This window comes from Hakea prostrata, chromosome 3 (assembly GCF_041222555.1).
Source record: "Hakea prostrata isolate BN-2017 chromosome 3, UWA_Hpros_2, whole genome shotgun sequence".
Taxonomy (NCBI): Eukaryota; Viridiplantae; Streptophyta; class Magnoliopsida; order Proteales; family Proteaceae; genus Hakea; species Hakea prostrata.
The window spans coordinates 20,669,403-20,680,100 of record NC_142602.1 but is presented as its reverse complement, the minus strand read 5'-3'; the positions used below and the strand labels follow the sequence as shown (position 1 = coordinate 20,680,100).

Genomic DNA, 10,698 nt, shown 5'->3' with positions numbered 1-10,698 from the left:
AAATTAAAACAGAAAGAATGGCCTCGTTTTTTTTTCAGAATCAAACGCGATAGGATCAGATACCCAACGCAAAGAGGCCTTTCGGAGGATATGACAAATTGGCCAAAAGACCAATTGCTTCAGAATATTTTTTTTCGGGTAATAATATCAATTGTTTCAGATTATAAAAATAATCTATCAACTAATATTAGGCCAAGACTGCTTAAGAAGTTAGTTGGCAAACTAGCGTTTAATAACCAAAATTAGAATGTATCCTTAATTGTGTCTTCACAAGAAAAGCCGAGAGCCATTATAAGATTTTTGTCAACAATACCATAATCAAATTTCATTTTACAAGAGAACATTCTGAAAGAAACCCTTCCCACATCATTTCCTTTCTGTTAAACTCCCCAAGCAAAGAAACTAAACACAACCTTGGCATTCAAAGAAGCACCCTAGGCTAGTAGATAATCATGAAGACGCAATATAAATCCAATTAGCCAACGCTTCCACAATCAGAGCTAAAATGTACTCCTGTACAAGGAAATGTTTATGTACATGCAACCAATTGGGTGACAAATTGTCAACTGGAGTTTGGAATGGTAATATTTATAGAAGGGAAAGATGAAGTAGGTTTCAAGGTCTCCAGCCAGAGCTACTAGTAACCCCCTGGCTTGCAACAGAGAGGTTGCTGTCACGGTCATACATCCTCTGGATCTCCTCCCTGTACACGGTCAAGGATTTATCAGGTATGGCTGGAGTCAATTCTACGACGTCCCCCATTTTCAACTTGCATGTAGGATCACTAACAGGCTCATGGTTCAGTCTAGGTCTCAGCTCTTCCTTCACAGAAAACCAGTAAGGATACCATCTGGAATTCCCCCGCCCAGATCTATCCATCAGATCCCTCATTGTTGAGTTTGCTGGAAACTCCTGTACAGACATCTGCAAAATCAACACCGACAAAAAATTACTGGAGTCCTCTAAGAAGTTCAAATGAGATTACACTGACAGTAACTAGCTTGATATCCATCTCCAATCTCCACCCACCTAGTAGGGATCAAGTATCCCCCACCCTCTACCAGGATTGTAGGCCCACCTTTGAGTCCCACGTGTATCTTTCTTGCCCTCACCCCCCCCCCCAAAAAAAAACCAACCCCAAAGAAACAGGAAGGAAAACAAGAGGTAAGGGAAATAAATACCATATGCACACACAAATAACATCGTCACTGTGTTAAAAGAGGTTCCTAGCAACCTGAACCGAGTCAACCAGCAACCAAATGAAGTCTGTTAAGAACCTCAATGTCACAATAACCCCCCCCCCCCCCCCCAACACACACACACACAAAAACTTAAAAGATAAATCAGGACTAGAACACTGTAACAGAAGCACTATTAAAACAAGAATGGATAACACAATGCAGCCATGCAAGGTAACTCCCTGTCTTGAATCATCATCACCCAAATTGCCCCAAAATCTGAGGGTCTTTCCCTCACTTACGAGTCAAGCTCACCCCAACACTCAATACAAAATTCTACTCCCTTACCACAGGTCCCTATCTACACCTTAATAAAGCCCCAGCACAAACCTAACACAGTCATAATTTCCATGTTTGGACCGAAACACAATCTTAACCGAACTAATTCTCCTATTTGGAGATGATCCCCTACAACTCCCTAGTGCTCTACCCCCAAGGTGTGCACCCCTCAATATTCGTGTCCTTAAAAAGTCCTAGTGACATCCAAACAAATCACAAACCCACAAATCTCCTCAGCAGGTAAAAAATAAAGACTGAATCTGTAAAAATAAACAGATACCCACCTTATCATTCTCAATAATGATGACAAAAACAGGGCCGTTTTCTCCACACTGAGATGCATAAGAACATGGACAATCATCCGAATGAGAAGGAAATGAACATGGGGGCCTAATGGAATTGGACTTGCCATGAGACGACGTCTCTTTGCTCATTGTCTCACACTGCCAGTTGACTACCCATCTGGCCCACTCCACCATCTGAAGCACAAAAGAAGAGTGCTTACAGTCACCTTCCTTGTATCGCCAATGAGCTGCAAATCCAAATTCTGCCTGCAAATGCATCTCTTTTGTCCGAATCTGAACTTCCAGAGGGACCATGTCTTCGCCCATTACCACAGTGTGAAGAGATTGATAACTGCCCAAAAGAAAAAATCCCAGTTAGATAAAGAGAAAGATCCAGGACAACAATTTCCTAATTGAACAGTCATATGCCATACCCATTAAATTTTGGATTGACTATATAGTCTTTGAATTTCCCAGGGACCTCTGGCCACATCTGATGAACAATGTTTAGTGCTGCATAACATGCTTCTTCATTCTCAACGATCAGTCTTATTCCATGGATATCATGGATCTCATCCATGGTCAACTTCTTCCTGAAAAAATAACCCCACTGAATCAAATCCCTTAAGCAATATTGATATTGTAATTGCATCCTACAGTACAGTATATAGCATGTTATTAGTAATGGCATCTACAACAGATGATTGGACAAAGGTCTTTTATTGTGCCCAAACTCCAAACCTACAGTCATGATGTTTACTGGCACACAGTGATGATGAGGCAGGTGCAGAACATCTATAATTCAAGGAGATCTGTATGTATCAGTTCATGTTCAGCTCCCTACTCATTGTAAGCTTCATAGACCCGCTTCTCATCCACAAATATTAGGTCTTAGTCATGGATCTTCTCAAACAACAACTTTAGATATATTTTTTTGCTACGTGAGATAGGATTCTAAGAGAAAAACCCAGCTTACAAATATGTAGCACTTGTTGCAATAAAAAATTCAGTTGCCACAAGTAAAAGTCATGCAGCCTACCAAAGTTTTTCACTCCATTTCAATGGTCACAATGTGCATGCTCATGCTTGTGTTTGTGTGTGTTTTTCTTTGTCAGACATAGAAACATGCACGTGGACACACACAAATGCACAGAATACATACTTCAACATCTTGCGGTAAATGCTGTAAAAGCTCTTGTGTCGCCCAGAGAGGACATGATAAGGAATCTTCCCATCTTTCAGAGCTTTCTCCAACTTCTCAACAGACAAAGTGATCATCTCATCGTTGAAGGACTTCATGAGCTTGGAAGTAAGTTCTTCATACTGATCTGGGTTGAGATGCTTAAAGCAAAGGTTTTCAAGCTGCTCCTTCCAAGTTGAGATACCAAGTCGGTTAGCCAATGGAGCAAAGATCTCCAAGGTTTCTTTTGCAAACCTCAGTTGCTTGTTCAAAGGCAATGCCTCTAGTGTCATCATGTTGTGCAGACGGTCAGCAAGTTTAATAAGAACAGCCCTAGCATCAGCCATCGCAAGAAACATAGTATGCAAGCGATCTGCCTCAACAGTTTTAGTTGCAGTATTGTTTTCTCGGGCAAGTTTGCTCAAATGAGACAGCTTTGATACCTAAAGCATAAACAGAAATTGAAACTTAATTAATTTTGCTATTAGAAACACAAAATCCTGATCAACATAACAGAGCCAATGAGAAACCCACTCAGCTGTCAGCATAACAAAACCTACTTCCACAAAATAATTCTAGAAGATGAAATCAAAACCAACTCAATCTTACCCTTGAATGAGAAGAAGCAGCTAATTCCCCAAAATAAAAACAGGAAAGAGAAGAGAAAATGCAAAATAAGCTATTTCCGAAGAAAAGAATAAGCAAATCATTGCAAGCAAATTGGCATCCCAATAACATGAGATTGTAAGAGAAATATTAGATCATCATAAATCAACAATTGTTCAGATATAAGACAATTCAGAGCAACACATTAGGTAAGGAAGTATACTGCAACATGGAATTTCCAATAAATAAGCATTTTCTCTTTCCTGCCATGAATTCACTTTGACCAGCAAAATCCATAGCTCCCTGTTTAACAGGTGATAGGAGAACGCAATGAAGATCACTGCTTTGTTCATTCAAGAAATCATGAGATAGTAAAATTTCAAATACCAAATTACATGGATAACAGCCCGAAAGTGCACGATCAAGGAAGTGTGATGTTATCGAGGTTAGAAAGCAAAATACGAAATAAAGTCCTAGCAAACCGATCTAAATAAGGAAAGAAATGACAACAACAGATGAAAAAAGATCAGCGAACGCACCCCTTCTACCAAATCGGCCACTCCAGTCCCAAATGTCTGACGAATATGATCATAATTCATAAAAGAATCGTCAACAGTGTCATGAAGAAGCCCTGCTGCCACCACGGTTGAATTAGCACCAACCATAGCAAGCAGAACTGCAGTTTCAATGCAATGCTGCAAATACGGATCGCCACTTGCCCGCATCTAAAACATCAAGGCAAACCTTCTGAATATGATCAATCAGAAACTCCATAACAAAATGACACTGAAATTTAAAATCCAGTTACCTGACCCCTATGCGCTTTCTCTGCTTCAAAGAATGCCTTAACAACAAAATCATCACAGAAGATTTTGTGCCTTAACTGAGCATCTAAAAGGAGCTCTTTAGCGTATGGTTCGCAACTTATCTCCGCGAAATTATCCTCCATGTTGAAGGGAAGTTCGTCCACCAAGGCAACGGACGAATCTCCATTAAGGTGGCCGCCTGGCATGGGGAAGCTAGGGGAGTCATAGTCCAGACAAGAATCCAAAGCATTTCGCACAAATCCGTTAAACATTCCATTGCCACCCGTTCTACAAGAAGCCTGTACGTGGAGATCGCCATTCCGTTCACGAGCAATCCTCGTAGGAGGGCTTCTTGCAGATGCAACACCACTGCTACTGCAAGAAACTGGACCTTGAAAGACCGATACAGGGCTGGGGTCTCTACATTTGAGTGAAGAACTCAGAGCAGAGTAAGGCGAATAGCTAAATGAGCTATTGAATTCCTCCCCTCTGTCATGCCACAGGGATCCTAACTCATCTCCACCACCGGTGAAGCTCGAAGCGTGTCTCACGGATGGAGAAGAGAAGAGGCAGGATAATCCACCAACAATTGGCTTCTGAGTCGAACAACCTGATGAAGGCGATGAAGAAGAAGGTGGCCGAGTATTCAACTCATAATCCGAATATGCATGCGAGTTGATCTGGCAAGGGTATGGAGTGGAGCACACACTACTTGGAGGACTTGCATACAGAGCGATAGTCGGTACCGCCATGATTGAAGCTCCAAGATCCCAAGTTTTCCCGCTTTTCCACGTCTGTTACCGATCGAATTTAATGGTACAAAGAATTCAAACGAGAAACCCTAGCTTACTATAAACAAAGATCGAATTTTTTTTTGATTAAACTTATTTTCTTAAATCGCTTGCTTCCTCCCAATCACAAAGAAGAGATCCCGGAAGCAAAACAAGAAGAAAATTAGTACTAAGCTACAGTATTTACAGATTTTATAAACAAATTGAAACGAAACCCTAGATCTTGAATTCAGGTTGAGAAAGAGAAGGAATTGCCAGAAAGCGAAAAGCGCTGAAGAATAGATTGAAACCTAACCCCAAAGAGGTTCAGAGAATAGTCAAAGCCGACTTCGAAGAAGAAACCATATACAGCCAGAGAGATTTTCTTCGGGTCTTCCTTCTAATGTCTCCCAGGATCGATTCGTTTTCAGGCTTTCACCTCCCTCCTCTTCTCTCCTCTTCCTCAAATTTCCCCCATTTGCTTACCTTTCCAGCCAGGGAAATAAAGGCCCAATTACCTAATTATCCTTACCGATGTGCTGAAATAACGGAATTTACAACTCAGATTTTGCGCATGGCGCGGAAACAAACTGTTTACTTTTACAGTTTTACTCTTTATAGTGTAAAATTACAGAAGGAAATACTCCTTATACAGTAATTAAAGAAGGAAATTTTACCCCAAAAAAATAAAAAGAATGGATATTTTTTAATTCTGTAATTAAAAACTAACTCAGGCGTTATTTTCCCTTTGGAATTGGGTGGCGTGGTCTTACTGACTGACGAAGTAATCGAAAATTAATAAACAATTATTGAAGTTGCTTACTGATTAAGCCTCTTTCCATCAAAATCCAATCCAAGTGAAGTGACGTGATGTTAATAGAAATGTATATGAAATATTGGGTGGAATTGAATTAAGCTAAAATATTTATAGATTTTTCCAACTAAAATTTTAGGAAAAATCAGTTTTGAGTCCCGAAAATTTTAAAAATAAATTACATCCGTTCCTTAATATTACGAATTCTTTTATTAAGAAATCTTTTCCTTATGGCCTATTCGTAATTTTGTTGAAGTTGGATGGCAATTGAAAGCGACGACTAATGAATTATGACTCCCGTCTTTCTAGAAGGAAAATCGCTTAGATAACAAAAGATTCCAGATAATTTCCCCAAAAAATAGTTAAAAAGGATTCGAGATGATGTGGACATTTTAATTTCGAATTTAATAAATTATTTTCCAGCTGCACTCGTTAACGGACGACGGTACGAGCACGTTGCAGCTGCATGGTGGTGAGTGGTGACATGAATAAGTAGCGGTCCTAGCGGAGAGATTTGGCTGCTCTAGTATTCACACGTGTCGGCGGGCGAGGGCTTGAGATGGTTCGAGTGTCGTCGACGTTATATACTTATATTATCCATTCTGTTCACCAGGAGCAGTTGACACGTTGCTTTCATCCCGCTAATCAAGGTGAATGCATATGGACCATAGATCGAGATACTTGTACGCATGTGCTAGATTCTGGTCATCTATTGGGTCTCTTTCTTAGATTCCCTTACGGCTCACCAACACGTAGTAAGATTGGACTTGGGGAAAAGATCTGGATCGTCCATCTCCAGATTCAAATGTTCAACCGCGACAAGAAAATCTAGATTCTTGGCCGGTTGGCCCGTTAACCTTGCACCTTCCCTTCTTTGGGGCATTTTCCACCCCAAGAAGACAACAATATGTCTGACTCTGAGAGGTGGTCCATTTCGGATTTCGGTCGGATCGGCACCTAAAGCCCACCAAACCCGTCCCTTGAGTCGACACGACACGTTATTTTCACGCTTAAGGGTCGGCAGCACACGGGGACCTTCTTAGAGCTCGTTTGGTTATGCTTCAGAATTACATGTGAAAGTCATCTAAAACATGATGTCATTTCTGTGCCGGACCCAAGGACCACAAACATGTGAAAGTCCTGCAAAGCATGAAAACCCACCCAAGAATAAAAACGGTGACTCGGCTAGACTGGGTTCTAATAGGCCGAGTCACCGGGTTTTCTGAGGGTCAAATTGAGTCAATAAACTTGGTTTCGCAATTAGTAAATCCAAGAAAATCGTCAATTCGACAATTCGTCATTTTAAAATAAGATTACTACAATGCCCTTGCATAGGCTTGTTCCTATACCTTTTAAGCAAATAACGAAGTTTCGTCCGGTTCACTAGTTCGCTACCCGGCGAACCGGGCAAACTGACGAAATATCGCGACATCTCAGTGATATTTCGCCCCAATTTTTTTTGGTATTTTTATTCAATAATTTTGGTAAATTTGATGCTTATCCTAATCTAATGCAAATATCTGGAAATTTTGAATAATTTCCTAAAAACTATTCCATTTAAATTCTCCTACCTAACCATATTAATATGTTACTGAGGTCTACATCATTCGGACATAATTGGAATGATTATCCAATCATTATGAAGATTCTATTATAAGATTCATTAATAATTTAAATTGTTTCCATAAATTATTTCATGTATATACTATTCTTTAATCACATTTGGCATATTGACTTTTGGTAATTTTCGTCCACCAAGGGTATTTTTTGTCATTTTAAGCCCAAATTTGATGTCTATCCTAATTTGATGCAAATATGTGGTAAATTTAAATTATTTCCTATAAATATTTCCATTTAAATCTCCTGCCTAGTCACATTTAACGTGTTACCTTCTAAGGCTTAAATCATTCACACATTAGTTGGAATGATTCCGAGTTCTATTACAAAATCCCTTCATAATTTAAATTGTTGCTATAAATTATTTCATGTATATACTCTTCCCTAACCACATTTGGCATGTTGACTTTTGAGGACTAGATCACTAGAATATAGTTGGTAAGATTGCTCATTAATCTTGAAGATTTTGCTATAAATGTTTTCCTATTTAAAATTTATTCCATGTAGATTCTCCTCCAAATTACATTTAGCACATTAACTTTTGAATCTTGAATAATTGAGATAACATTGGAAAGATTGTGATAGAATAGCGAGAGAAATCACCTACAAAGTGCAAGAAATAACATAAAAATCACATCAACAAGAAAAAAGGAAAAAAAAGTTGATTTTTCCGAGATATCGCGAATATCGTTTCGCCCCCTGGTATTGGCGAAACCAACGAATTTTGGCAAAATATCGCCGAAATTCGCTGAAAAATAGTTCCTTCTTTTAATAAGAGCCTTGACGTTATATTATGAAATATCAGTTTTGCCCTTGTGGATGGGCATGTTTGATGTGTGAAGCATGCACTTGCACATGCTTGCACGCGACTACCATTGGTGAGATTGTGATGTCCTCGTGTGTGTTTTGTAGTGGTGGTGGGCCGGTGGCACAGTTGACGGTCCACGTTTGGGCCCATATCTAGTATGTAATTGTTTGGGTGGACCTCCAAAGCCATGCACTTAAAATTAACGTGACTTGCAAAATTCAAGGTGATTATTGAGGAACATTATCGTACACGCCATCAACGTGACCTTTTTTCTTAAAAGCGTCGCTTATGGTTTTTCATTTCCCATAAAACATAAATGAAAATACAATAAATTAATTTGCTAAAATTAATGCCTAAAAGTGGATTAAATCATTAATAAAGCTCCTCTAACGTGTAAGTTTAGTCTTGATGGAATAAATCGCCTCCATGGTTTTCGCTCTGATTCTGAATAGTGTTTAAACTAAACTTTCTACCCAAAAAACATATTTAAACCAAGTATTTGTTTGGTTGCAAGGGAAAATAAAGGATAGGGAAGTTAATTTTTCTTAAACAACAAAAGTAACTTTGGTAATAATGTCTTCATGTGATTATAAGCTACATAAATTTCAGGAATTGAATTTTTTTTTTTTCCTTGGGTGGGTTCTCCACCTATTCCGATAAGTGTCCAATGAGTTATAAGATTTAGTCATATGAAATATTATAACACAAAGGCACTCATTAAAATTTTCAACTCTACTTGGGCTGGTGAATTTAGTAAAGGTTTTTACAAACTTATCGAATAGGACCCCAATTCTCTTGTCCTTGTACATCACAACAAAACTACAAGGTATAACAAAAGAACAAGCGAATTGTAGATAATGGTCTTTCACTCCTTGCACATTCTGGTGTTCTATTTAATTTTGAGTTTTTCTCATGGCGCCCACTAAAGTTGGGTCTAAATTACTGACCCACCACTTAAGGATAAAATATATCAAACTGTGCACTTTTGATTTTTCTCAAAATATCAAGTTACCCATTGTTTACTTTTGTTAATTTTGAAACTGAAATGACCATTTTGCCCATGGGGTCAATGGGATGAAGCAAAATTTATATATTACCAAACTTCACTTAATTTTTTAAAATTTACAAGAAAAATCCCTAGTTAACTCGATTCACCACCCCCTTGCCGACAATCACTGCCGGCAACCATCACCTCCTCCTCCCATCAGAAATGAGCAAACGAGCACCTTCACAAGGAGGGGGTGGTGCTTGGGACGGTAACTCCTTCTCATCATTGCTTTGCCACCTTCTTCAATGTTATGCTTGCCGATTTACTACCCAATTTTGATTGTTGATCAGGTATCGGGTCCCCATATTGGATTCCAACTCCCAAGACGCTTATTGACTGGAGTGATTAATCCATAACGCATTCACAAGAGGTATTGTCATATTTTCTGACATTATAATCCTAAGCCTAGGCAAATCCAGATGATGCACATTTCTCTTTATTACCAAAGTGACTATCTCTTCACTATCAAAGTGGCTTCTGTCCTTTCACCACCGAAATGGCTTAATTCTCTAAGCATAAGGCAATGTACACCTCTTAGATAGCCATCATTGACACAGACTTAATCTTTCCACTTAACTCTGACAACAAGAGTTATGCTCGCCAGCACTGTATCTTTTATTCCAATTTAATCTTGCATTTATTAAACTTTACATTTAACCTTTAGAATACAAAAATACTGATAATTGCATAGTTAAATCCACAAGACGAATTTATTTTAAGAAGGGGAGAAGGTGATGCCCCACATCTCATTATATTATTATTTTAATGTGTATTAATATGCTCTTGATCCCCTAGATTATTTAAATAAATAGTAACATTTGAACCCTTGATCTATAATCGAACTGATACACATTTATGTCTATCAGTCTCTTATACAACAGAATTAGATTGAACCAATGACAAGGAAAGAATCAACGTAATTTTCTGGAACTCAAAATTATTAATAATTGGATCTCTGGTTGAGCCCTAAGCCCATAAGGCAAGCCCATTGATTATTTAATTAAATTAAATATACAATATATGTGTAGTATATATGTATTAAGATATGATATTAATAACAAAATTTATACTATATATATAATACTAAATGTGGTGAGAAGTCAAACACAGAGGAGAAGGTCACCCAAAGGGGTAAAATATGGAACAAGAAAGTAATGGGTGAGGAAGAAAAAAGATAATGGTGAGGTGACCTTATTTTAGTTAATGAAATATTAAAATAAAATTAATTAAAAAATATAATACATAGTC

The 10,698-nt window shown here is 38.4% G+C and overlaps 1 protein-coding gene across 1 annotated transcript; it reads right to left on the bottom strand.

Annotated features, from left to right (window-relative positions):
* Positions 1–239: 239 nt before the first annotated feature.
* On the bottom strand, positions 240–5,658 carry RSH3 (RELA/SPOT homolog 3). The gene is made up of 6 exons (XM_089149730.1): positions 4,396–5,658; positions 4,127–4,312; positions 2,964–3,424; positions 2,236–2,394; positions 1,802–2,153; positions 240–924 (listed from the first exon to the last, which is right to left on the bottom strand). The coding sequence occupies exons 1-6, from the start codon at positions 5,143–5,145 to the stop codon at positions 616–618; spliced, it is 2,217 nt and encodes a 738-aa protein (XP_089005856.1). The 5' UTR covers positions 5,146–5,658; the 3' UTR covers positions 240–615.
* Positions 5,659–10,698: the final 5,040 nt, after the last annotated feature.